Here is a 27968-nt window from a genome sequence, read left to right on the forward strand (position 1 = left end):
TGTTTGTAAAACTTCATTAGGAGAATCATATAGGAAGCTTACAGAATACAAGTGTATGGTGGAGAGTTTTGAGAAATCTATGTGTATTATTAACTACATATATTTTAAGTTTATTTCTTTTAGTAAAGTCTGGTATCGGATTTGCTTTATTGAACTTAATTTATAGATCTTAAAAGCATTAAAAATGGTCATTCCATCAGTGGTGTTTGTTGCAGAATTACAGATTTTATTAGTTATAGCTTATCACCAGTTTATATTGACTAAAAGCTTAATAACAAGAACTAGAGTAGAAATAAAAGCATCAGTATTCCGTAAGCAAGGAAAAGGTGACTTTTTTTCTTGTTTAAATATTCAGAATCCTTGTTTTAGAAAAATGTTAACATTTTCATAATGCAGAAAGACTGGGTTGATACAGCAATATAATAATTGCAGAAAATTTTTAAATGTCTTCTGAAATTAAGCTTATTACAAAACCCAAAGGAAAAGTTGATGGCAATTTAAAAAATGACCCTATGGATTTAATGTCTCTTAAATTTAATGTGCAAGTCCAAAAAATAATGAAGTAAATTTAGCTTAATAACTGGACAGATTGGTGATACTAACATCTGCTTTTCCAGAGAAGTATTGGGGTTCATATAGAAATGGGACAGTACAACTATAAATCATACACACAAAAACAGGCAGATTGAGAACATGGATAACAATGAAGAGTCTAAACTGAAATATTGACTGCAGGATTTGTAGGTCCTCCAGGCAGGTGTGATGCTTTGGAATACCTAAATAGCTTCCACGTAGTTGGCTGGGAGCATGCCGGTCCTGCCAGTCCTCTGTACAGTGCCATACATCCAACCTTCATCAATAGCTTGAACATTAACAATAGCATCTCCATCTCTGAAGGACACCTCATCTGCATCAGCAGCCATATAGTCATATATGGCACGGAAGATTTTCTGTTCGTGAGGATGGAAAAAAAGGAAAAATATATTAGATTCACAACCTGAACACCTACCTCTAAGGTCTCTTATGACTTATTCCACAAATTTAAATTGCACAGAAGAGAATGTTCAGTTACCACCAAGAAAGTAAAATGTAAATCATGTAATAGGAAAAATCATTTGCAAATCATATATCTGATAAGGGATTATTATCCAATATGTATAAAGAGCCTCTGCAATTCAATGCCAGAAAAGAAGAAGAGGGATAGAGGACCTGAAATCTCCAAAGAACATATACAAACAGCCAGTAGATGCATGAAAAGATGCTCAACAGCATTAGTCATCAGGGAAATGCAAATCAAAACCACAAGGAATGTCACTTCACACACACACCAGAGTGGTGATAATATGAAAGACTGACTACTGGTGTTGGGGAGAATTGTATTGTGTTGATATTGTAGACAAGTTGAACCTTCATAAACTGCTGATGGGAATATAAGTAGAGACACTTTGGAAAAAATGTTGGAAGTTCTCATGTTCAACATGGAGTTACCACAGGCCCCAGCAATTCCACTCCTGTGTACAAACCCAGGAGGACTGAGAACATGTGCACACAGTAACTTGTATGTCTGTATTTATAGTGCCATTATTCATAACAGCCAAGAAGTGGGAACAACTCAAATGCCCACCAACTGATGATTAAGTGAGGAAAAAGTGGTATTTTCATATAATGGGATATTATTTGGTAATAAAAAGGAATGAAGTACTGATACATGATACAACATAGATGAGCCTCAAAACATCAAGGAAAAGAAACCAGTCATAAAAGACCACATACTGTGTGATTTGATTGATGTGAACTGTCCCAAATAGGTAAATGTACTTTCTGCCTCTCTCTGTGTTACTGGGTGCCTAGGGGTGGATGGAGCAGGGAGGAAGAAGGCTGGGAAAGTGAATGCAGATGGTTTTTTTTTTTTTTAGGGTGCTGGTCTAAAATTAGATAATGATGTTGGTTGAACAACCATGTAAATGAACTAAAAATTAGTGGAATTGTGCACTTCAAATGATGAACTTAATAGTATGTTAATGTATTCATAAACCATGTGTGTGTGTGTGTAAGAAAAGAGAATGCTTATTTTATATGTGGCCTTTTCTTCCCTTTTGTGGCCAATCTTGCACTTTGGAGAAGAATTTGAAAAAACACCATAGAATATTGCATGTATCTCTCACTTTGGGAATTTGGGAGCATACCTGTAGTAAAGTTTCTAAAGCCTCTCCTCCATATGTTAAGAAAAAGTTATTTAACATGGTGGGAATGGAAAATGAAAGTTACTAATCAATGTGCATACAGTTTCAGTTAAGCCAGGTGAATATGCTCTGAAGATCTGTTTTTCTAGAGATCCATTTACAACCTTGAACCTATAATGAACAATAATGTATTGTACACCTAAAAATGTTGTAAGCGGGTAGATCTCATGTTAAGTGTTCTTATGACAACTATTAAAAATTGCAACCATTCAGAGATAAATAATAAAAATTGAAATTGATCAAATTTTCTTCATAGGAGCAGCCACTGGTTAGTAGTTTGATATGTAACCTACATATTTTTTCCAAGCTTTCTGAAACATACACACATACATTCACATTTAAAGGCATTTTCCTCCTTCCCCATGGCATAAATGGAATGATACTATAAATAGTACTCTGATTTATTCTTTCCACTTAGTATAGTTTGGAGGTCTTTCCATAGATATCTCTCATTCTTTTTATTGCTGCAAAGAATTCTGTATTTAGTAATATCAAATTATTTAGCCATTTCTGTATTTCTGGACATTTAATTATCACCATTTTTTCTCATACTAACCCCCTACCATTTGCTTAGGGCAAATATTCTGGAATAAAGAGGTTTTAAAGATAAGTATTAAGTCAAATGGTATATGCATTTAATTTTTTCTGAAAAGTTCTTTAATGTTCTAATATACTTTATTTTTGTTTTAATTTTCATATTCCTGATTAGGCATGGTGAGCATCTTGTTGGCCATTTTAATTTCTTTTCCTGAAAGTTGTCTATTCATACACTTCGAGACCTTTCTTATTTTGAAGGGAAGAGAATAATTTGTCAATGAATTTTGGGATATTTTATGCTTTTTCAGTATTATTCTTTTTGTTATGGATGCTACAAATATTTTTTTCCCAGTTTTTCACATGTTTCTTTTTATTAAAAATGTTATGGTCAAATCTATTGGTTTTTTCCTTTAAATTTTTAGATTTTGGAACTTGCTGAGAAGACTTTTCCATCCCCAATATTAGAAAAGTAGTCTCTATTATTCTGTAGTATTTTACAATTTTGCTTTTTTTTTCTTGCTGATTTGTAATTCATTTAGGGTCCCTTTCTGGACTTCATCATTTAAAAAAATCTATTGCCATGCTAAATCCATAGTTAATTACAATAACTTTATAGTATGTTTTACTTTAATGTAGTTAAGTCCTTTCCTATTGTCACTTTCAAAAATTATTTTATTCTTGCATCTTTACTCTTTCAAATGAATTTTAGGATTAACACATTTTTTAAATGCTACTAGGATTTTGATTGGAGATGCCTTGAATTTATGGATTTATTTCAGGAGATACAACAATTTTACAAGATTCCCTTCCTGAAATATAATGGGTCTCAATACTTTAGATCTTTATGTCCTTTTGTAAAGATAGTTTTCTTCATACAAATATTGTTCATTTCAATCCTTAAGTGTTATGTTTTTGTGATATTATGAATAAGATCCAGGATCTTAAACTAAGAGTTTTAAAGTAGTCTGGTGAATTGTAAACATGATTTAACTTATCTTTTCAATATATATTAATAAAGGAGATCTAAGATATGAATATTTTTATGTGTTTGACATATTCATATGCACATATATATACATATTCTGGAAGAATCATTCCAAGAGTAAATATTTTTAATATCTTAAATTTTTTAAGGTAGTAGCCATAATGATAATTTCCTTTAATTTTTTGTTTTACATCATTGGATAATGCTTTTAAATTTGAGTTTGGTAATGAAGATTTTGATGTTAATGTTAACATGAGATGTGTAGTAAGAGCTTTGTATAAAAAAGGTTCAATTAAAAAAAGACCAGAATACCTATAATCATTATTGTACATGTCCAAAAATAAGAATGACTTGAGTAAGTTCTTTATTATTTTCTTACCCCAGCAGTAGATGGATGAGATGGGATAGAGGATACTGTTGTCTGTTGGGTGGCAACTGAAGATGAGCGTTGCTGTGGGAGCTCTGTGGTTTTTGCATGTTTGTAAGCTGAAAGGAAAGGAAAAAAATGCTTTCTAGGAAGAAAACGTGGCTAGACATCATTTCATCTGTGTGAAGCAGCTGAGCAACACTTTTTCCTTAACTTAAAAAGAATGATTTCCAAGAAAGGAGGTCCTAATAAAGTTAATGAAAATGAAACGTCTAACAAAGTATTTCTCCAGGATTCTACTTCTTTTCTCATTAGGAGAAAAGATCCAGATATTTTTCTGTGTGACTCACAGTAACCATCAGTGAGCTGGTTGGCCATGGCTGTCAAGGTCAGCATCAACCATCTGTACCTGCTGAAGTTGCAGAGAAGAAGATGCCCCCGTCACTGTAGGTGGAGAGGTGGTGGTCGGCTGCTTCTGAATGCTCAGACTTCTCCTCGCCACCACTGATGCTCAGCGCACTGGCGGACCGCGACTGTTCCCTGCTCCGGCGCTGAGCTTGGGCTACAGGGTGTGAGATTGCAGAGAAACTCCCATGGTGGTTAAGTCCTAACAGTATGTGAGCTCAGGGAGTGTTTGCTCTTTGTTGCCAAGCATGGCTTTAAGTAGGTTTCCATGGATTAAATCCTCAAAACGCTTAATGATACATAGTTGTCATCCTCATTTTCTAGATGAGAGTCTAAGTAAATTCCCAAAGTCATGTAACAGTTAAATAGTACTGCCAGGCTTCCAATCTCAGAATCTGTCCTCAACTCCTCCTTCCCTACACCTGCCCATTTTCCTGGCTCCCGAAAATGAATATTTTGCAATATTTACATTCAAACTCGACCTTCAACTTCTCCAGAAAGTCCTCCCTAACTTCCGCATTACTTCAGATGCCGTTTCTCTGTGTTCCCACAATCCATGTTCAGAAGTTTAAAATTGCATGTGTCAGGGTGTAACCTCAGATTTGCTTGTCTCTCTTCATCAGTAGACTGGAGTATAAATCCTTTGAGGACAGGCATGCACATATTATTCTACATTTTAGCATGAACAGAGGCATAAAGGCATGCAGCCTCTTGTTGAATGAATAACCTGCCTTGATATGAGAGTCCAGAAAGTTGCCAAAGGTTAAATCCATTCTCTTCCCTTTACCTATGTTTTTTTTTCATTATTTCTCTAATGGAAGATGCACTACTTTTTTTCCTTTAGAAAAAAAATTAGTAATGGGGCCTGAAGGAGCCTTCCGGCAGCAAAGCAATCTTGTCCTAATTTGAACTGCCTAAAAACTGAGTTTGGCCCACTAGTCATTATGCTAAATGGACAACTCAGAAAACTGAAAACCCTGGAGGAAAAGAACTTGAGAACCTAAAAGTCTCTGACAGCAGCCCACTGAGCAGCGATGGTCATGTCGTAAGCCCTTTGTGCCCCAACATACCATTAATCATGTGTAAGCTTCGGGACTGAATGTTGTCTTCTGCTGGATCATAGTCAAACACTGAGCCAGGATTAGTACGCCAGACACGCAGACCTGAAAGTGAGATTCAGGATAGAACAGATATTCTTGGGCTCGTCCAGCAACTTGGAAACGAAGGCAGGAACCAAAACAGCCACAGGAGGACTGAATAACACAAATTTAGCTTCAGTTCCAGTCATGCCTTCCCCTCAGAGGAGAACAAAGCAAAAGGTAGAAGAGATGTCAGCTTTGCAAACCGTGAAGTTATACAGGTTTTCTTTCACACCCCGTAAAAAACACGGACTGAGGTCCTTTATCCTTTGCTTGCTGTTGGCAGTGCCACTCTGGTTCTTCTGCACCCACCCCCCGCCTCCGGCGCAGTGCTACACACACACAACTTGCCCATCTAGGGCTCGGTCACCTGTAATAGTCTCCTGATCCTGGTCATTCCGTTTTTGTTCCATCTCTACCACTTTTCTCTGAATGCCTCGGTAGTTGATGTCACTGAAGTCCTGTGTGTTCTTCTTTACTCGCTCAGTGATAGGGTCCGTCACCACTGGCGTGAAGCAACCCTTGTGTTTCTCGAAGTCTTCGTGGTATTTCACCTAAAATGTCATGATAACCCTTTGAGAAAATATGGTGCGACTGTTTCCTTCTTCACATGTTCCAAGAGGCCAGCTGGCCAATCCTAAAGAGCTCCTGACTCACCGTTGAGATGTGGCGCTGGGTCTCCCTCACCCGCCTCATCTCTGGGGTGTCCAAGATGTAGGCAGCTTTGCCTTGTATTTGTTTCCGAAAGCTGTCAGAGTAAAGAACCTGATGGAGGAGAGACCGTGAGTGAGGACAGCTCCTGGCGCCGTCCCACTTCTGAAGCCTCCAACCCGCCCAACAGGTGGAGGTGAAAGGATCTAGGAGGGAGGCTGGAGGCAGCAGGGAGACCCTCAGGAGCCCCTGAGTGACAGCGGAACAGGCCAGCGCCCGTGGGCAGGCAGGTCTCGCATCAGGAGAGAACAGATTTGTTTTGACTTTGAAAACGCAACTTTCATTTTCAAAGGAGAAGAGACAGTATAATTTTGAAAGGAAAGGGAAGAAAATGGTCTCTTGAAAATGCTGGGATTGCACCGTCAGCACCAGCATATTGGATGGGCTTGGCGCTGAATGGGATACAAACATTCAAAAGCACTATCCTTCGAAACAAGTGATTGATTGTTTCTTGTAGGCTTATGTCCAGATTTCATAAATCAATATTCTGAAAGGGAAATCAAAGTCCTCCAGACACGAAAAACCCAAACTATCAAAGCCAAGAAGGCATCCATTTCAGAGTATTACCTGTTTCATAGAGTACCTTAAAAGTAGGCAGCAGAAGGCTGAGCGTGTTAGGAAGTCAATTTGTTACAGTTGGTTATGTAAGACTACCTCCCAGGAAAGTGAAAGGGGAGGGAAAACACTGGCAATTAACTTATTATGTCTTAGTATGATCATTTGGAACTTAAAAGCACAGTTGTGTTAATTTTAGTGTGAATTCTCAGTTGAATAAGAAAGTGCACATTTATATGGTGTTAAAATGTTATTTTCCAAGATGTTGCATTTTTTTCTCTTTTCCTTTTAGTGTGCTTTTCAGTCTGAGAAAGGCATGGTTTTATGATGTTAAGATGTTATTTTTCAAGTTGTCACAGTACTCCTTTTTTTAAGTCCTAGGAAATACCGAGCTAATGTTTTCTTGGTTGCGCTTAGCTCTCTCCATCTCTGGAGTAACAGGTGTCGAAGTCGCTTTTCTCATATTCTCTTTGTACAATACCTAGAGGGGCCAAGAGAGCATCCAGACATGAGAGTGCAGAAAACCAGTTCTGGAAACCATCCTCTAGCTGGTGTTACAGCTCGATTATCTCACACTCTGTAAGAAACCTCAAGAAGCCAAAGCCATTAAAATGTTATGGTTTAAAGCAAAAGATGAAGAAAGGATTAGATCAGTTTGAGCTGGTGGGGTTGGTTTGTTGTTTTTAAGGGGGTTAAGAGAAATTTTCAAAGATAAAAGTTTTGGGAAAACTGTGAGATAAATTAGTGGTATGACCATGTTTGCCAGGCTTGTTAAAAAGTGTAACAATTTATTTTTTCCTCTCTGAAATACCGAGCTAAAGTTTTCTTGATTGCGTTTGACTCTTTCCATCTCAGGAGTGATGGGTGTGGGAGTCGCTTTCCCCAGGTTCTCTTTGTATAACACCTGTGAGATACAAAGTTGGACCCAAAAATCACTAGGAGGCAATATTCAGGCTACTAAACATAATGCAAGTGGGGGAGAAAACTCCATGTTTAATCTATTACTATTAGTGGGAACAGCTCTCAAGGAGAAAGCTTAAACAGTTAATGCAACGGTAAGCATAGTATGTCATTTGGAAGAGATTTTAAAAAACTGGGATTTTGTTCATTTGCATTTAACCTGGGGTGCAGTTAGGAGCAGGCCAAACCGCAGAGGTTACTTTGCAAAGTGAAAGCACTTTCGTTTGTCAAGACAATACCGAGCTAATGTTCTCTTGATTGCGTTTGACTCTCTGCATCTCTGGAGTGACAGGGGTTGGGGTGGCTTTCCCCACATTCTCTTTGTACAAAATCTATACAAGTCCAGGGGATCCAAAAAAAAGAAAAAAAGAATTACAGTTACCAAAAGATTAAATGGGGTGGATCATTAGTTATAAGGCTCAGGGAGCCAAACCATTTGGGCAATAAGGTTAGATGGAAAGAAATATGTTTCCAAAGGAAGTTAGAATGCAGTTACAGCAAGATACACACTTTCAGAGTGGGATCCTGTCCTGAAATCCTTGCAGACTGCAAGAGAGAACTGCAGTGTACCCCAAAGGGACGAGAGACCACCTTCATTCTACTGCTAGTCAGTGAACTTCACGCCCCTGCCAGTCATCTAAATGGGACTTAAGGGTATGCCTTGGAGTAACAGGAGAAGGTGGAAGCTGCTCCTTAGATGGCAGCGGGGGACCGGACCTTCTGCAGCTCTAAAGCTCAAGTAGATGCATCCAGAAAACTGGGGGCCCCAAAATGAGGAACAGAATCCCCTTACTCCTTTTTTCCTTGCTCTTGTCTGTGCTCTGCCTCCTGCTTGAGTTTAGTATAACATCAAACTCATCAGTAAGGAACAATGTTTTCAGCAATTATATCACTATCATGGTAAATGAGTAGGAGACCTAGTAATGTGTCATTATGATCCCCAATCTTGATTTTCCCCTCAGTGTCATTCTTGGGGGGACACAGGAGGTTTGGGAAATGGCATTCAAGAGGAACAATTCTGGTCAAGTACTGGTTCACACAGTTGGGCCTCTGGACTGCAATGTCAGCATCGTCTGAGAACTTGCTAGAAATGCAGATGTTCTGGCCCCACACCAGACCTAGAGAATGAGAGATTGTGGGGCAGGACCCAGCAATCTGGTCTAACAAATACTCCAGGTGATTCTGACGCACACTGATGTTTCCGAAGCACTGTGCTCAAGTACTGGAGAACCCTACGAGACCGTGCTGACGGGGGGGGGGGGGCACACGCTTCCTCAGTACCCAAGCTCACTCAGGTCCCAACAAACCCCAGCACCCCTGCTAAACATACATAACATCCCAGAGCACAGGCATACACAGCATGGTCTACTGAAGTTAGCACGTAAAGACCACGATAAAGACAGAGGAACAAAAAGAACAAAAACTGGTAAAACAAAAAGAGCGACCCTTTCTTTTTTAAGTAAACTGAAAATCACTTGCCAAAACCACTACCAGATCTTAATTTATGTCATTATTCTTGAAGGAAATGATCAGGGGTTATTTTTTTCCCAAGGTCTCTTTGTCTGAATCTGATAGGGAAATCAGAACCTAAAGTCTAGATGAAAAAACACAACAAAAACCACAACTCCAGTGTTGCAGAAAGAGCCTACTATGCCACCCCCCAAATTTAACGTAAAACAAAGAGACCTCAGAGGCAGTGGATAGAGAGTAAGTTTGGGGAGAGATGAGCAAAAGGATGCTTTTATTGGCAAATCTGTTACTTCCTGATATTAGAGCTTTAAGTTATGGATTAAAGCAATCTTGTTATTACTGGGTTAAGGCTAGGAGTAGCCCTAAGGGAAGGAAGAACAAATGTGATCAAAGAAATTCACAAAATTTAAGCTGTTTTTTTAAAGTAGGATTAATATGTATTATTTTAAGTCATTAAATAAGTAGTTTTTTTTTTTTCTTGCCAAAGTACCGAGCTAATATTTTCTTGATTGTGTTTGACTCTCTCCATCTCTGGAGTGACAGGTAAAGGGGTTCCCTTGCCCAGGTTTTCTTTGTATAGCACCTGTGTGATGAGAAAGCATCCAGAACAGCAACTGTGAGTTACATTTCATTTGCTGTGAGATCTTAAGTGTGAGTTCAATTTCCTTGTTACCAAGTGACACAGTAGTTCAAGAAGCTAGGAGTTATATGCAGATAAGATGCCACAGTTACTTTAATGGCAGCCATTCTTGGGATAAGGACAATTGACCCTTTAGGGCAGCAAGAACCTCAGCTGCTGGGGAAAAGCTGTAGGGGTTACCATGTTATTGTTTCATTTCTATGAACTCAATGCCTCCTAAAAAGTCACAGGGGCATTTGAGATTGTTAGAACTCGGCTTTGTTGTTATCCAAGCAAACTAAAGGCAAGTAGTTTTTCATTTTAAAATACCAGATGGAACGAAAATCAGAATTAACTGGAATTTTAAAAATACAGACTCTATAGTAGTATCACAGAATTGCAAAAGTTTGTCCTTTTACTAAGTGAGGTATATTAGAAACAAAGGAAGGGAAATGGGTTTAAAAAAAGAATAAATGTCAAGTATCAGTTCAGTTATGAGGTTAAATGGCATCTTCTTTTCCCTTTCTTGCCAAAATACCGAGCTAAGGTTTTCTTGATTGTATTTGACTCTCTGCATCTCAGGAGTGCTGGCGACTGGAATTCCTGTGCCCAGGTTTTCTTTGTATAGCACCTGTGTGGTAAGAGAGCATCCAGAACAAAAGAGCAATCAACCAGTTCCCCTGGTTGTGGTGCAATTGGGAAACAGAATGAGTTAGAGGGAGGGAAATACCAGAAGCTTCTAGATCCAACCTGTGTGAGCCTAAAGACAGTCTTAAATGTAAGGATGTAGGAAAGAGCAGCAAAAGCTTAGAGACAGAGAAGGAAAGTTTGTTGTTTGAACTAATCTCTGCAGTGCTGAGCAACGGGAAGCACCAACACAGGGACCATTAGCCCGTACCCCAGCTTGTTATGAGGAAGGGACAGAATTAAAAGGGCAAGAGACAGGAGAACCAGGGACGTTATTTTTGATTTGGAAATGTTATTAATGAACCACATCAGGACAGCTGGGTTTGATAAACATTGCATATGTGAAGATACATATGCACAAATCTTCTTTTGTTGACTTTCAAAAGAAGTCCAAGTGTTTAATTTTTAGTTGGGTGAACATATTGGGAAAAATTAATTATTTTAAAGGCAAATGGCAAATGGAGAGCAATGACAATATGCTAAAAAAGGAAACTCCAAAATATCTGTACGAATATCAGTCGAGACAGGGTTAGGTGGGAAATGAGGTCAACAGTCTGATCTTTGCAGAAAAATTTTTGTAAGCTTTACATTCAGACCAAATATGCCAAAGCAGGATAAATGTGGGAGCTTGGACACTGAGAATGTTACATTTTTAAAGGCTGAACTAAAATACTGAGTGCTGTTCTTTTAAAATAGGAAAGCCAAATGATGATATTAATGTTTAACCAAAGTGGGGAAATGGATTGATGGAAATGGCAGCATTAAGTTGCGAACACGACATGTCAAAGTGTTTACTGGGATAAGTTGATTAGATTTAAAAGTATAGCCATTAATCATTTTAAGATGGTTTAAAATAGTTAAGGGGATTTTTTTTTCTTTTAAATACCGAACTAAAGTTTTCTTGATTGTGTTTGACTCTCTCCATCTCTGGAGTGATGGGAATTGGGATGCCTTTCCCGAGGTTCTCTTTGTACAACACCTGTACGACACAAAAAAGCATCCAGAAAAAAGAAGCACGGTCAAAACTGCTCTTTGTCCATCTCATGGGGAAGCTGCGATGAGACCACAGACATCAAACAGGAAAGACAATTCATCAAACCAACCTGTCTCTGCAAGCACAGATCTAGAGGAGAACACGCCCAGGATTTCCTTAGCTAAAGGGTCAGTGTATTTGATATTGAGCTTTTACTCTAATTCACATTAAATGTTTGTCTCCTGTGTCAGGAATTAATGAAAAAATGCAAAATACATTCATAAGAGCACTAAAATGCTTAATATATGAAAGATTATTTTTAAATTAAATTAGCAAAAAATTTATTTTCACTACACAGAACATCTCTTTTACAGAAGAACAGATATTTAAAACACCAGACCAAATCTATGCAACATGGCAAAATTGGTCTTTGTTGAGTAAATTCATGGTGTAGAGGTAGTTAGATCTAAAAGTCAATGTTTTAATACATAGTACTATGTATTCCCCTTAGTATCTTAAGAGCTCTATGCACCGCTGGACAATTTTGCCTATATGCAACCTGTATAAAAATTAACACAAATGGTTACTTGAAAAAAAACCCAGAAATTGTCCAGGATCGTTAAGATCATTAGATCTTAAATAGATATAAACAATAATATACTTACCCTATTACAGAAGAAAATAAGTTAAAAAATAAATTTGAAAATTAATGCAAACATTTCCAAAAGAAGGAACAATAAAAATAAACTCACAGGAAAAACAGGGAATGAAACATTCTAAAAGAGTTCAAATGTAATATTAATTTACATTGAAAATTGAACAAAATTTAAAGGTTTTTAGTGAATAGTAATTAAAAACAAAGGAAAACAAGACAAAAAGACAGTGGGACCAAAGAGAGTTACTGATCTAATTGTATGAAAGAATCAAACTTCCAGAAACTACTTTAACTAAATTAAAAACATTTTGGATCAAACCTGCCCCCAACCCCCACCCCCCCACCTCCCACATAAAAAAATCGAGGTAAATTTTCCCAATGACCTTTGATTCTCTGTCTCGGGCATAAGTGAATCTAAGATCCTTATATAGAAGTTTCGTAGACTATCGAGATTTTCAGCAACAACAATATTAATAAGAGAGAAAATAATATTAAATATAAACTCATGTTCTGCCCTACGTATTTTAAAAAAACAATCAGAAGTCTGGATTTCTATGTGGACTGGCTTGTTTAGGACAAGTATCAAGGTAAGCTAAGCTTTGGGTTTCATTACTGAATGATTTTCTTTCTCAATACTGCTTTGTTAAGGTAACCCCTGTTCCCATGCTAAAAACCTCTATTTCTCCATGGAGTCCTGTGTCTTTGCTTGTAACACTAAACCAGAAACATCTAGTAAAAAGAGTTCCACATAAATAAGAGCCATAGTGTTTGGGTCATTTGGATATCAATTAACTTCAAAAGTCCCAGAAGTAACATAAAAGTGTAAAGAGAAGGAAAGGAACAAATTACAAGTTTTAAGGGACTATTATAGAAAGAATAAAATGTTAGAATCAAATAGTGAGTCTGGAAAACAAGGATTCAAGTTGATGAGATTTTTTTAAATTGTTAAATTGATTATTTTAAAGGGACTAATAGTGAGAAGTTTTGTTTTATAGAAAGTCATCATTATTTTTTTTAATATGGAGTTAAAGGAGCTTTCTCCAAAATACCGAGCTAAAGTTTTCTTGATTGCGTTTGACTCGCTCCATCTCAGGAGTGACAGGGAGGGGCGTCCCCTTGCTCAAGTTCTCTTTGTACAAAATCTGTGTGCACAAAGCCAACAATCAAATCAGCCTGGACCCATCTTTCTTGTAGTTATAATCTTTAAAATAATCTCTAAAAGTATTTTTGTTTGTTTTCATAATGATGCAAAATAGGCCTATATACCTTTAAGAAATAAAACAACTCTAAACAACCTTTAGACATTTAGTCACACATGGTATGATGTCTGTGTTTAAGGGGCATTAATACAGACACAACTGCCAGGCTACAGGCAGGGGTCACTCACTTACTTATATAGGCCTCTCTCAAAGACAGAGGATTAGGCCTTACAAAATAGTGTTCAAGTTAACTGAAATTAATATCCACAATGAGTTGGTAACTCTAAATTAGCAAATCAAAACAAGAAAGAAAGAGAGAGAGGGGCCTGGGGGAATAAAATAAACATCAGAAAACATTAAAAGCTAAATAAATATTAGCTTTCAATGATCCTGAAACTATTCCAAAGGAAAGTTCATTTATATCTTGTGTGGTATGCAAGAAATAGCTGAGCTGTGGAAATTTGTATTTCTGAGTTGCTGTGATTTGCTATGCTGTCTTTTGAAAAAGGTTTAGGAATCACATTTTTTACAAACATCTGCAAACACAAAAATACATGAAACAGAGCAGAATAAATACAAACAGAATTCTAATTAACATTGACCTTTCAAAAGGATGTTAGATTTTACTCTAACTTGTGCCACTCCAGTTAGAAACACCTGTTGTTATTTAAGGAGTTGAGGTTTTTAAGGAAAGTGATCAATAGCTATGTTTTAGGGAAAACACGGTTAAATTTCACACCAGAACTAAATAAAATAAACACTAAATTAGATTTGGGTTGAAAACTGAGGTAATATATTTGGTATCATTATTTTCATTATATGAATTTAGTAGTTTTACAGGAAAAAAACTCATGTTTGTAATGTGTTAAAAGTATTATTTTAAATAAAAATTAAGGGATTTTATTTTTTGGCCCCTAAGAAATACCGAGCTAAAGTTCTCTTGATTGCGTTTGACTCTCTCCATCTCTGGAGTGACAGGGGTTGGGGTTCCTTTCCCCAAATTTTCTTTGTACAAAACCTGTGAGATACAAGAAAGTACCCAGAAGACATTCAAAACCAGCACAAACAATAAGGAAGGGAGCAAACTGGGGGCAGGAGGGAGTTTTTTAGTGAGTAACATTTAGTAAGGAGAAAGCTATTATTTTTTTCTTCAACCACTTTAATGTGAACTCTACGAGGCTAATTCTAGGAATGCAAAAGTACAGTGGAAAGCATTCAGTTACAGGAAACGAGTATCATTATGAGGACTGACTCCTGTGTTAATTCTGCTCACAGTATTTTAGATCTAAGTACTCATACTTGGCAGTCACCGCCAACACTGAAGTACCATCAGAAGAGTGAGTCACTTTGTGTAAGTCCTGGAGACTTTAGTCAGGTAATCGCACACACACACGGAATTGTTAAGGTGTTACTTTTTAAAAAAGGGTGATGGGTTATTCTGGTCATTTTTCAAATGGGAAATAGAATTTCTTATTTGATATATTTATAAGTACCGAGCTGAAGTTCTCCTGATTGCGTTTCACTCTCTCAATTTCTGGAGTGACAGGGGTTGGAATGCCTGTTCCTGGATTTTCTTTGTACATAACCTGTGAAAGACACTGAGTTAGAATACCCTAAAAGGTAAAATGATCACGAGTCCTCCAGACTACAGGTACCCGTGTGGGTTATTTGGCGGAAACTCATAAAAACAATCTAGCTTTCAAATGTGACATTCAAGGAATAAGGGGAAAAAAATTCCACAAATATTCATGCTCCCTTCTCAAAAGCAGTAATTTTACTACCTGAAAACTCGGTGATAAATTATGCATCTCTACAGTCAACACTTTGTGCATTCCTAAAATTCATTAAATAGCGGGAATAAATTCAACAATGAGGAAACTCTAATCATTTTGTAACTTCCTGTATTAGTCCCTTGAATATAGTAGGGTCTAGTGTAGATTTGTACCTAATAAATTGCATGGTTTGTTTTCCTAACTATGTGTTACTCTATTCGTTCAGGGTTTGGAGAATTTTTCTGGTTTTTTTTTCTATTTTCTACTGAAAATTCCTTCCTGGCCCCTAGTCTCTAGGTACCCTTAATATGAGGAGACTTAAATAGTTCACTTTTTTTAGGAAGAGCATCTTTCCCTGAAATGTGTGCAGCTGGCTGCTAGATTGTGAACTAGTGCTTCTGGAACCAGCTTCTGGGGTTCCCTATTTCTTAGGGACAGTAACAAAGGCTGTAAACTTTCATGAAAAGAATAAGGAACTTCCCACGCCTCTCACCTCTTTTTTCCTCCTTCCCTCTTACTGTTAAAAATTGTCAGCCTGAAGGAATGAATGAGCTCTATCTCAATGGGTGGGTTCTGTGGAGTACCAGGACATGTGGTGAGGAGCAACATGAAAAACCTAGGGGTTTGTGTCACAGATTAATTCCTAAAATCACTGACAAACTAGTGCTGCTATCTTTGTTTTGCTCGGAAACTTTTGGGGATCTCTAAAAATCTATCATTTTGGTAAAAAGTTGTGTTTCTTTACCCAGCAAGGCAGCAGAGCTCTCACGGACAACAGAACAAGGCAGAGAAAGGCAAGAAGTGGCAATCGGAAGCGACCAGGGAGCTGTGGGCTAGTTTTCATGGGGTAGTGGACACAAAACTCCACGTGAAGTTTGTACCCAGGAAGACAGAGTGTAGGCAGGGAGTGAAACAGGAATGAGATCTAAGTCATATGAATGATTTGCAAGAGAAATATTAATGTCTTCTAATGGAAATTAAATGAGAGTCCAGTCTTCCAGTGACCGGCAGAATCTCTAAGAACAAAGTCCTCACCTTTCATTGGCCATAAACTATTTCCCAAACCTCACAGTGTCTTGCTGGTAGCCAGAAATTGCTTTGAATCGGCTTATGGCTGGGCAAGTGTGTGTGTGTGTGTACATGCAGAGCAAGGGCTAGCTTGACAAAGTCAGGAGAAATGTACATCTAACCTGATTATTTCAAGTGTGGGGGCCCCCTCCCTCCCAACACACAGACACACACACACACATTGTGCACAGGGGCCTGAAATGCCTGTCGGAGAACAGGCCTAACCTGTAATACACCATTGTGGGTAGGTGTGCAAACACCTTCGGCGAGGATCTTGACAGGCAAGAATCGCAAAAGGGAGGGGAGAAGGCTGCATAGACTTCACAAGTCTGCCTGGGGCCTGCGCAGTGGAGGATGTCCTGAGATACACATTTCTGCATATATATAATATATATGCATATATATAATTATTTTGTATTAGTTTTATGTTTGTATGTATGAGCTCTTGATTAACTAACCTGAGATCATCCCAATACTTTATTACTACTGTTGGCACTTTCTACATTAGAAACTGCAGGTATGTTGGTTAGTCAAGAACCAAGTCGCTTCTGCTCCTTGATTATGTGAAGACAGAGGTTTCTTATGTGGGACTGAGTGAGGAGTCACCTCCCCACGGCATGGGAAGCCCCTTGGGAGGGGGAAGACGGGATGAGACCGAGCTAGTGTAGCAGCTGGGAGGTGGCTGGCGGCACACACGCATGCCACTGTGCGGCCACTACCGAGCTGATGTGCTTCTGCGTCTCCTTGATGCGTTTTACTTCAGGCAGGTCAGGGACTGGAGTTCCTTGTCCAACTGTTTCCTTATACTTCACCTGAAGACATGAAAACAGAACAAGTGTGTGTGTGTGATTAGTAGCCCCACAACATTTAAAGTCACAATTAAAAATAACACAGAATGGGGCCCCATTCTGATACTGGGCTGGAGGACAATGCCAGGACAAAGACATGTGACCTCTCTCCTGCCAAGTTAGGGCTGGGGTAGGTCAGGGTCCATGCTTAGCCAGAGGCCCCTTATCTTTCCTGTGTGCTCCCATGTTTTTATACCCAGCAGCTCATTTGACTGGGACAGATATTAACCACATATGTATATATCCAGGGAAGTTGATTCTTCAACTAGAACATACTCTACTCTCTTACAAGTGACAAAGGGTCTCTCCTTGACTAAATTTTAATCAGGCTCCTCTGAATCTTCTTCCCAGCTAAACTTCAAACTTTTGGGTTTCAGAGCCTGTCTTTGTATTGCACAGTTTTAGCATGATTCCTGTTAAGTCAGCTTAGCCAGAATCCCCCATGCTCAGTATGTCATCACCCTTGATATCTGACCAAAGTCCCCACTCCCCACCATCTCCTGGGTGAAGTCTGATCACCCTACTGTGCCTCCAGCAAGGCTCCTGTTGTGTAGGTTTAGCCACAGTCCCCTCTTAACCCCTAAAGTTTCCTCTGAGTAATTTTCCATCCACCCATGCTCTCCCTGTCTCCCTAACCCCCCAGTCTCTGGCCATAAATTCCCACCTTTCCCTCCTGTGTTTGCAGTTGAGCCATATGAGCTCTGTTCCCCCTGCTGCAGTAGTCCTGGATGAAACCTGGATTTCCCGCAGTAACCACTGTCCGGCTCTGGGTTGCTCTGACACAGGCCTCTCCCGACCTGACCTCCCGTCAGGAGAACTGCTGTATGCTGCATGGCACTACAGGGGGCCCCTCACCACAGCCCCTATTTCAGCAGCTTCAGCTGCTTCTGGTGACAAGGGTTTCTAGTGTAGCTCAGACATCAATGTAAATATCAGAGGGAGGCAGCAAATACTGACAGGAAGGGGTGGGTGTCTTTACCGAGCTAATGTGGTCCTGTGTTTGCTTCACTCTCAGCATCTCTGGTGTCTTTCCAATTGCTGTTCCTGGTGAGAGGTCCTCTTTATATAAAACCTGGGCATTTAGAATTGGGACAGTGTTACACAGAAGAAAGGAAACCCCAGCAATTCCAGGAGAAAGACAAGGAAAACACAGACACTGGTATTTGTTGTCTTCCACATCAGCATCAGTAACTCAAACCATATGTGTAACATGCACCACTTTTCCAATAATTGAGATTCCTTGTAAGAATATTTTACTGTGTTAATACAGGATGAGAAAAACCAGAAAATGCCCTCCCTTATGCAACACAAAATCCATTAAAGAAATGAGAAGTCAGTTATTTTGGGCAGGGGTACTAAAAGAAATCACAATGTCAAAAAGAAATCATTGTCCTGGAGCAAGACAATACATGTTACTGCTCTAGGATTAAAAAAATTAGAACAGTTAACTTTGTTAGCAGATTTAAGTTGTTATTTCAAATGGTCTCTGGAGTTACGTTTTTAGAGCAAAGTATGGGGAATTTTACGAAACAGCCACTGGGGAGGTTAAATGTTAATTGAATCAACGTGAGGCTAGTATATTTTTAAAGAGGATAATGGGTTTATTAGGCAAGCATTAAATGGAAAATAAAAAATAAATATACCGAGCTGAAATTCTTTTGATTTTCCTTAACCCGCAGTATTTCTGGTGTGTCTTGAACAACTGTGATTTTTCCCTTACTGTTTTTAAGGTCACACTGGTACTGGAGCTATGAAGAAAAAGGAAACATCTTGTTAAATCTTCAACATCATTTTATATGTTTTTAAGTATCCTATATTGTATAAAGAAAGTTAAAATCCCATTCCTTTTTTTTTTAATGTATCCCTTGCCTAGAACTAACTTTGAAAGACAGATGTCACCATTAATAGAAATGGTGATATTCAGCTCATACTCAGTGACAGGCATAGACCAACAAAGTGAGGGAGGGGTCTTCCCGGCTGTGATTTGGGGCTGAAATGGAAGGCGAGCCCAGAGGAGAGTTGGGTGGGGCGCTGCAGGTGGGATGCCCAAGTGGGGTACCCGGAGGCCTCCTCCATGCCCTGCCTCATCCCGGGTGCCAGGGGCTGTGACTCAGACTCAATAAAGACTCACAAGGCTGAAGTTCTTCTGGTTCTCCCGGACTCTCTGCATCTCCGGGGTGTCCAAAACAGTCTCGTAATACGACATGCACTTCTCCGCATCTTCCTTGTACTTTTTCTGGGAACAGATCCCAAGAAATAAGGAGGGTGAAAACCAAAGGAATTATGGGCTGATGGGACCTAAAATATCCCTTACTGCTCCTCAGAGGGAGTCATAAAGCAGAGCCCTCTCGGTCAGTGAGGCCATGCCTTTTCTTTCCAGGGGAGCTCAGTGCAGGCATTTGCTAGGACCCACTCTGATGGCAAAGCTGGCAGAGGGAGGCCCTGGCTGGCTGGTCCGCACAAGGGAGGTGACAGCCAACAGGGCTCCCGGCAGGGAGATGAGGGTGCCTACTGTGAAGGGGACACGGCCATTTAGCCAGGGGCCAGACTATCCAGCAGGCGAGTGGGAAAAAGCAGGAGGGTTAAGAGCTGCCAATAGGCCTCCTGAGAGCTGGCCTTAACTCATGACAAGGAAACTTTTGCTGAGCTCTGAGCAGGTGTGGTTGGGGCTCCTGGCTACAGGACTGGGCAGGCTGTCCCAGCAAGCACTTCCAGAACATGGGCTCTGAGGCTGTGGAAATCCATCGGGCAGGACTGGCGGCTCTACTAACTAGACCTGGGGCCTCTGTGACCACCTGACCACTGAGGCTCTGAGCCAGCCAACACTTGGGCTTTCCCACCATCACCCAGCCTTAGGTGAGAGAGACTGCCCAGTCTAATTCTAATTTGGGGCAACTCAAATAAATTGCAGACTCCTGATACCATGGAAGATTAAAACAAATGAGGGTATACCCTGGTGTATGAAGGGCATTTTACTTTCCTTTATTTGTAGAAAGATGAAGAATTCTCCATTATAGGAGGGATGAGGGTTAGACTGTGGTTGGTATTAATGACATAACCTCAATCTTGAAAAAGAAATTGATAATCCAGATGTGGACTATCTACTTTGTTTCTTCCAGATTTGCACACAAAGTCTACATCCATATTATAAGAGACTTTACATGTTTAAATATTGACTCATTAATTATGGGCGGTACCAAGTAAGAATTCTTCAGTACCTGAAAATATCCTTGCATAATCTACTTTGTTACAAGTGTCAACTGTGTCCCTTCTCTTATTGGGCATAGTTGTGATTTAAAAGAACCCACTTGGGTGTTAATGGAAAGACTTTTGTTCTTCATGACTGGGGTCTGTGAGTGATAATCTGAAAATGTTCTTACCTGGCTTGAAAGGTTCTTAACTTGTTGGGCATGAATAATTTCTGGAGTATCAACCACAGAAGTGAAATTGGCTTTTTCCATTTCTGCTGATTGCTTATACTTAATCTGCAAAAGAACACCCAACAATTGTGTGTATGTTTACAATGTGCACAACACTTATTGGCTTAGTTTGATTAAGAGGTGATCGATATTTCCTTTTCAAAAGTATTCATTCATTTGATGTTCAACAGATAATTTTCCTATTGTGTTTCTGACTTTACACTAAAGAGTGTGGTTCAGAAAGATTGAGTCCTAGCTGTTGAAAGACTTAGTATCTGGTAGGGCTGGGGAAGGGCGAGGTAATTAACATATAGTAAGGCAAGGATTGTTTATATATGGAAGAGCTAGGAGCAGAACAAGTAAGCAAAAGACCCATATCAATCAGTATTAGACAACGTAGGATGCCTAAAAACTGTGTTTCAAATTTAGGCCTTGAAAGAAAAGAAAGAAAGATCTCCCAAAATATTCTAAACAAGGAATTCTTGGTGTCAAACGGAGTGTGTATTGACTAAGAAACAAGGCCAGGATGTCAGCCTGCCCCAGCTCCAAGAAGCTATTTGGTTTCCCAACTTACACCCTTTGCCCTGAACATCTCCTGTGGCTATAGACTCAGCAATGCAGATGAGAGCAGGCCTGGCAAAGTGTCCAGGATTCTTCCCTCGGATCGGATTCCACCAGGCCGAGGTTTAAGAATGCCACTATACTCATTTGACTGTCATTGACCAGCAAGTAAGATAATAGAAGGACAGCGTCATGATCTTGTGATCACAACTATTTTTTTAAAAGATTGATGTGGAACAGTGACACCGACCTGACTGGCAATATCAGTCGCATTCTTGGCCCTCATAAAGTCAGGAGTCCCGTTGGCCATGGCAGTCAGGCCTCTTCCTTTCACTTCCAGCTCCAGGTCCCTCTTATATTCTTTCTATAGTAGCATTAAAAAAAAAGTCACCTAACTTCCACAACTATGTAATAAATATACAGAAAGACTGTAAATCCACATAATATACCGCCTCAATTGCTAGCGCTCACCTTGGACTTGGACAGTAAAGTGGACAGAAGTCCACTTTTAGGAAACTATTACACTCGAGTGAACATGAATCAACATCAGGCCTCCTTTTGGATGCTTTTAGCGTTCTCTACTTGGGAAATTAAAATAGTGAGCACATTTTAACTCCAGTTTGCTACATAACCAGGATTGAACTTCGTGGTTAAAGCAAATACTGTTAGATAAATATCAGACATGACAGCCATTACAGACACACTATTCTGGTATCAACTCATCAGAAATTGAGATTTTTATGGAATGGTGAGTAACCATGTTGGATATAGAATTTAAAATTCAAAAACTCTCTTTTTATCTGCTGTTTTTGTGTGTGTAAGCTGGCTAGGAAGGACAGATGCTGTTAACTACATGCATGCAGTTGGCTGGGGGCCTACCTCATTGAGGATCTGAGTGGCGTTCTTTGCTCTTAGCATGTCAGGTGTATCTTCCATTTCACTGAGACCTTTCCCACGGATGCTTTCCTCCAGATCTCTCCTGTACTCTTTCTAGATCACAAAATAAAAACAACAGTGCTGACATGAAAACTGGATTGTTCTTCTTAGGTGAAGAGCCAAAAATCCAAAAGGCAAAAATATCCTTCCAATTTCTGAAGAGTTACAGTTTAGTAATTAAAGATATGAGTATAGGCAAGGCATGAGCTTCATCAGTTAATCTTAAATATCAAATAAACTAGAAATTAATAGAATGCTGAGGCAAGCACATTTTATTAGGTCCTCAATTGAAAAATTAGGGGAATTAACAGAGGTAATAGCACTAATCACATGTGAGCCCCACTTAAAACCCACAAAGTTAGTGGTGATGAAAAAGGTAGATGAAACACATTGATGAGTGTCATTAGCGTAATTATTTGGATCAAGAGGGAAAGAAAAAGACCAAGTGGGCACTACCTCGCTGGCTATTTTGGTTGCATATTTGACATGTAATAAAGCTGGTGTGACCTCCAGGCCAGTCAGGTTTCTGCCTTTAATGGTCTCTTCATAATCTTTCCTATATTCTTTCTATTGTGAATAGGAAAGAAAGACCAAGTTAAAAAAGAATCTTTGTTACAATTTATTTCTCAATCCTAGGAAGAATAGAAGTCACAGCATTTTCTCTCCATGTATGGCCTCTTACTTGATCATAGTTCTGCAAATGGTCACACATTTGAAATGGGTCTGATTGTTCTGAAAGTACTTTGTCTAGAGAAAATAGTGCCAAGGAGGGTCACAGGCTGCAAAAGTTGCGTTGGGCTCCGCATTCACCTGTCTAACATTGTGATGGGGGTGCCCGCAGCAAGAGTGGAAGCACGGACATGCCATCAAGTCTCTGAATCCATTATCATCTCTCCAGATGATGCTTTTCTTAAACGATTTTTCTTCTGAACCAGAAGTAACACAAGGGAAATAAAGCAACCCAGGGGAAGAAAAACAGGATGCCAAATGCAAATTTAGCCTTTTTCATAATAATGATCTAATGTTTTTTGGGGTTTTTTTTGGTATCATTAATCTACAATTACATGAGCAACATTATGTTTACTAGACTCCCCCCATTGATCTAATGTTTTTAATCACTGAATAGATAAGGTGGACAATAAGGCACATAGAAATCCCAAGGCTTTGTCCACTGTTGAGAGAAAGGGCCACAACCTCTTCTACTTTCTCTCCAATCCCTGGACTAGGTGTCTACCAGGAGGCTTGGAATAAATGTTGGAACTCCATTTTTGTAACTTTTAATTTTGATAGAATTCTAGATTTACAGAAAAGTTGCAAGAATAGTACTAGGAACTCTCTTAGATCCTCCATCCAGATTGACCAGCTGTTTGAAACAATTTTAAACTTTTGATTATCTGGCATTATGTACACCAGAAAGCTCCACAAACTGCTGCTCTACTTTTCTTCTTTCTTTACATTTTTAAATATTAAAGTATTGTTAATATACAATCTTAAGTTGGTTTCAGTTGTACATCACAGTAGTTCAGTAGTTACCCCCATTATCAAGTCTTCACCTCCTCTAGTGCAGTTACTATCAATGTAGAAAGATGTTACAAAATCACTGGCTATATTCTCCACGCTGTGCTACTGTCCCCTTAATCAACTTATATTGTGATTGTGAATTATTGTGCCCCTTTATCCCCTCCTCCACTACTTGCCCCAGCCCCTCCCCCTTGGTAACCACTAGTTCCTTCTCAGTGTCTATGACTCTAATGTTGTTCTGCACAAACTGCTTCTTTTATTAAAAGCCATTTATCTTTATAATTGAAGATATGCCCTTTGGGGGAAAGGGAAAAAGAAATCCAAAACAAGCCTATTTCCCAAAATAAACAGACTTTCTATGATTCAAAACAAGACCCAGTTCTTCTCCATTATTTGTTAAAAAGGAAAAAAAAAGATGTTTTTGCTGCCTTTGCTTACATTCCTAAAATTAGAACTATGGCATCTTGACTTCTGATGTATTCATAAACATCTTGGTCTAACCTCCCTTGGTTGAGGCCTTCCTGTTAAGAGAAGAGCAATGCAAAACCCATGGTAGGTCTGTGCAGAGGGAACTTCTCCCTCATTGAAGAAAAATTTATATTATATTCAATATGATCTGTTTTGGTGTTAAGAATTGTTTACTACATTCTAATACCATGAAAATGATAGCTGCAATAAAACATATGGTAAATGTTTACTAGTCAGAACCTTTTTTTATAACTGAACCATGAGATTTCTGAGATGGAAAAGATTTCAGTGATCACATGTTAAGAAGTCCCATCTTCAACTTTTGGGTAACAGGAGGCTGCCTGCGTCTGTGGGCAGTTTGCTGTCTTCGGCTCATCGGTATGTGAGGTGTGTGGTGCGTTTTCATAAGACTTACCCCACTTTGCATCTGCTGAGACTCCTTGGCGGTGATGTATGTTGGTGTTTCAAAGTCCAACATGGGTTTTCCTCGTTCCTTTTCATACTTTTCTTTGTATTTCACCTAGTGATGAAAAGCCTTATTAATACTCTCTTCTGAGCAATTCATAGGCAGAGACCAGTTAAGGGATCATATTTTTTAAATGATACATTATGTCTAATTGGGCGCCATCTCCTTGCCATTCAAAACGGCTTCCTGTTGCGCTTCAGATCCAGTACCTTTTCACTGTTGTCTGGGAGGAAAATGCCATTATTTTCTCCAGGGCATCATCAGGATTTGTGTTCAATTCATGGAGACAAAAGACTCACTGTGGAAGAATCAGCTCAGAGAAACACCGATGCAAGGAAATGCATGGGAAAATTGCCCATAGAGAAGGTGGGCCAAGATTGGATGTATAAATGTCAACATTTTTACCAGAGCATCAGTCAGTATTTCTGAGAACATCTCCAGTTCTTCCGTTATAAGAACTTGTATCAGAAATCTGGGATCTTGACTTAATAGATAACACACATAACTTTATTTATATGTCAATAACTCAATCTAGGTCATAACCAGGCACTTATTTAATGCAGCCAATATAAATTGGTATAAAAGTGAAAACTAGCTTATGACTAGTGACCGACTTACTAATAAATCCAATATTCCAAAAAAGACCCCCAAGGCTTTTTTACAAATACAATTTCCTCATTCTCATACCACATGGTTAGGAATGAGGGGAAACTACAGATAGTCATAGAGGAGAAATTGGAAGTCGGAGAGTCAGAGCACCTAATGACAGCGCTCAGTCTCAGCTCTCTGGCTTAGAACAAACACATTAGAGGCCTGGAGGCACGTGCTGCTTTACAGAAGACAGGAGGACATTTCTAATAAGTTAGCCCTTTGGTTAATGCCAGACAAGGAACCTAAATAATGCTGAATTTGTGGCAGTGGCTGTCATGTGATAGCAAGCTCTTTCCTCTGAGATTCTTAATTATTTTACAAATTTTGTAATTTCTTAAATTCCCAGAGGCTACTTCAGTGGTAGATCTGATCATATCACTTCTGTGCTCAAAGTCCTCCTAAGGCTCTCTATCATCCATTGTAATGTTTCCTAAACTGGGGTACAGACTCATGGGGGGCACAATAGGGTTACTGTAAGGGATTTGTCCTCCTTGTCACATACTCTTTATGCTTGCAGTCCATCAGTAACCTGAATAACACATATCACATGGATATGCACTATTTCTCCCATAGATGTCCCATGTTGTTATTTATAACATAAAATTTGTTTCAAAATGTTCCTAAATTCAAAGCTCTTTATATGTTTAGGCATTTTCTCAAACAATAGTTACTAAAACTATAACTACTGTCCTGAGAGGGGCCTCCATGAAAATTCTTGACATTATAGATGAATGTGCATCAGGAAAAAAGTCAGTTTTGGTCCACTTACTATGCTCTGCAACTCTGTGGCCTCTTTTAGGTGAAGCTGCTCCAGGTTATCGGGTATGGTGTGGTAATGGCCTTTACTCTTCTCATATTTCTTCTTGTATTGGTACTGAGGGGAAGGTGGAAAAAAAAGGCACATTGATGGGAAAGCTGCTTGGCATTCTTATTTTTCTTCTTTAGATTAGACACAACACAGCAGCATTGCTGAGACCAAATTAAAATCAGCAAACGCTTAACAGGGGTTAAGAGAATGTTTTAAAGCATAGATCCATGCTCAGTATTGTCAGTTAATACAGGATGTAACCTAATTAGTTTATATAGTTTATTCAAAATAAGGTTGATAAGTGAAAAGTGAAAGAAATTATTCCAAATGTTAATTCTATGTACTTAGAAAGAGGAAAGGGATTGGTTAATTGTAAAAAAAAAAAATACTTAATTAATATCTGTTAAACAGAAGCACTGCTACATTCTGAGAGGCGTCATAGCCAGCGGAGAACTGGCAGATTGCTCTTGTGATTGGGAAGAACACAGCCAAGCAAGAGGAGAGCTTTCCAAGCCACGTAGTGCCTCGGCGGAGGAGAAGGAGAGGCCTGTGAGCACAGCGGGAGCTGAGCCGCAGACGCGTGAGACAAGCCCCCGCTGGAGCAAAGGCCTGGGCTTACAGAGCTGGCAAGTTGGCTTGTACTTAGGACGTGGTTCATTATCAGGGATTCCTTCATGTCAGTCACAGGTTTGTGGAGTTTCTTCAGGTCAGCCTTGTACTTAACCTATTTGTGAGGGGGGAAAAGAAAAACACATAAACAGGAAACGGACGACAGTACTAAGGGAAACCCTAGTAAGACACTCCATCCTGGAACAGACGCTGGAGATGGTGGTGAAGAGCCATACCTCAGCCTCACTCGTGGTAGCTGAAGAGTAGTTAGGAAGGAAGTCAGTTTGCCACATGCTACAGCATGGATGAACACTGAAAATGTATCTTACGTGAAATAAGCCAGACCAAAAAAATAGGACACATATTATGTGATTCCACTTACAGTAAATCTCTAATAGGCAAGTCCACAGAAGCAAAGTTATGGAGGTTACCAGGGGCTGGAGGCGAGGAGGAAGAGTCACTGCTTCATAGTTACGGTTTCTCTTTGGGGTGACATAAAAGTTTTGGTTTGGGTGATGGAAATAATGGTGGTAGTTGGACAACATTGTGAAGGTAATTAATGTCTCTCAACACTTGAAGATGGTTAAAATGGCAAATTTCATGTTGCATGTTTTACCACAATTAAAAAAAAACATACCTCGCTCGCAAGATTGTTAGCATCTTGCATGACTTTGTAGAGCTGGCTGTCTTTGGGATTGTATTTTGGTGTCTTGCCCTTCTCTTTGTCGAAATTTTCACGGTATTTAACCTAACAGCAAATGGGAAATTCCAAATTACTCCTGAATATCAATTAATTTGAAGACTGAAGCATGGAGGAAATAGAAACGCAAAATTATATGTGTTAATCATAAAGTGATCATATAGCTTATTACTCAAAAAGGGCACTTTCAGGAGTAAAAGGGAACATTATGAATAATTACGTTGGGATAACAGGTGATCAAGAATAAGATCAAAAGGTACAACGGAAAAAAAAAGAATAAGATCAAGTGATTAAGTATTTGCCTTGCTCATTTTTATAGTATCCATTTTATAGTATCACCTCTTTTTAATGCAAAACAAAAGTAAATAGAAAAAGGCTTTAGGCTAAATTGAGAGAAGTAATCTAATGCATTTGATTTCAAGTTTTGGCTCTTCTCATGGGCAAAACCAAAGCATTTTAGGGCTACTATAAGGAGCTCGAAGACAGGTAGTCAACGATCAGGATGGGTAGGAAGTAAGACAATTTATTTTTATTTTAAAATAGTTTTTTGGCTTTATCATTTGATATAAAAAACGGCCTGACTTCTAAATGAAAAAGAACAGTGTGGGGGTTAATGGTGTCAATATGATTTAGGCT

The 27968-nt window shown here is 39.1% G+C and overlaps 1 protein-coding gene across 30 annotated transcripts in view; it reads right to left on the minus strand.

The window, feature by feature from the left end:
- Positions 1 to 205: 205 nt before the first annotated feature.
- The window catches only part of NEB (nebulin), a 199472-nt gene continuing 171709 nt past the window's right edge, over positions 206 to 27968 (minus strand). For 3 of the 30 annotated variants that reach the window (XM_073241422.1, XM_073241419.1, XM_073241420.1), the window contains 27 exons: positions 27270 to 27380; positions 26643 to 26747; positions 25985 to 26089; positions 24514 to 24618; positions 22566 to 22676; positions 22053 to 22163; positions 21424 to 21537; positions 20574 to 20678; positions 19325 to 19429; positions 18837 to 18941; positions 18173 to 18265; positions 17065 to 17157; positions 14999 to 15091; positions 14431 to 14523; positions 13356 to 13448; positions 11565 to 11657; positions 10530 to 10622; positions 9863 to 9955; positions 8142 to 8234; positions 7754 to 7846; positions 7331 to 7423; positions 6334 to 6441; positions 6047 to 6230; positions 5608 to 5700; positions 4542 to 4694; positions 4145 to 4254; positions 206 to 950 (listed from right to left, as the gene is read on the minus strand). In XM_073241422.1, the coding sequence (XP_073097523.1) occupies positions 777 to 950; positions 4145 to 4254; positions 4542 to 4694; positions 5608 to 5700; positions 6047 to 6230; positions 6334 to 6441; positions 7331 to 7423; positions 7754 to 7846; positions 8142 to 8234; positions 9863 to 9955; positions 10530 to 10622; positions 11565 to 11657; positions 13356 to 13448; positions 14431 to 14523; positions 14999 to 15091; positions 17065 to 17157; positions 18173 to 18265; positions 18837 to 18941; positions 19325 to 19429; positions 20574 to 20678; positions 21424 to 21537; positions 22053 to 22163; positions 22566 to 22676; positions 24514 to 24618; positions 25985 to 26089; positions 26643 to 26747; positions 27270 to 27380 (2922 nt within the window). In that variant the 3' untranslated portion in view covers positions 206 to 776. The remainder of the gene's footprint in view (positions 951 to 4144; positions 4255 to 4541; positions 4695 to 5607; positions 5701 to 6046; positions 6231 to 6333; positions 6442 to 7330; positions 7424 to 7753; positions 7847 to 8141; positions 8235 to 9862; positions 9956 to 10529; positions 10623 to 11564; positions 11658 to 13355; positions 13449 to 14430; positions 14524 to 14998; positions 15092 to 17064; positions 17158 to 18172; positions 18266 to 18836; positions 18942 to 19324; positions 19430 to 20573; positions 20679 to 21423; positions 21538 to 22052; positions 22164 to 22565; positions 22677 to 24513; positions 24619 to 25984; positions 26090 to 26642; positions 26748 to 27269; positions 27381 to 27968) is intronic. The other 27 variants (XM_073241421.1, XM_073241448.1, XM_073241447.1 and 24 more) reach the window with 25 other exon arrangements.

Source organism: Manis javanica, chromosome 7, assembly GCF_040802235.1.
Source record: "Manis javanica isolate MJ-LG chromosome 7, MJ_LKY, whole genome shotgun sequence".
NCBI lineage: Eukaryota > Metazoa > Chordata > Mammalia > Pholidota > Manidae > Manis > Manis javanica.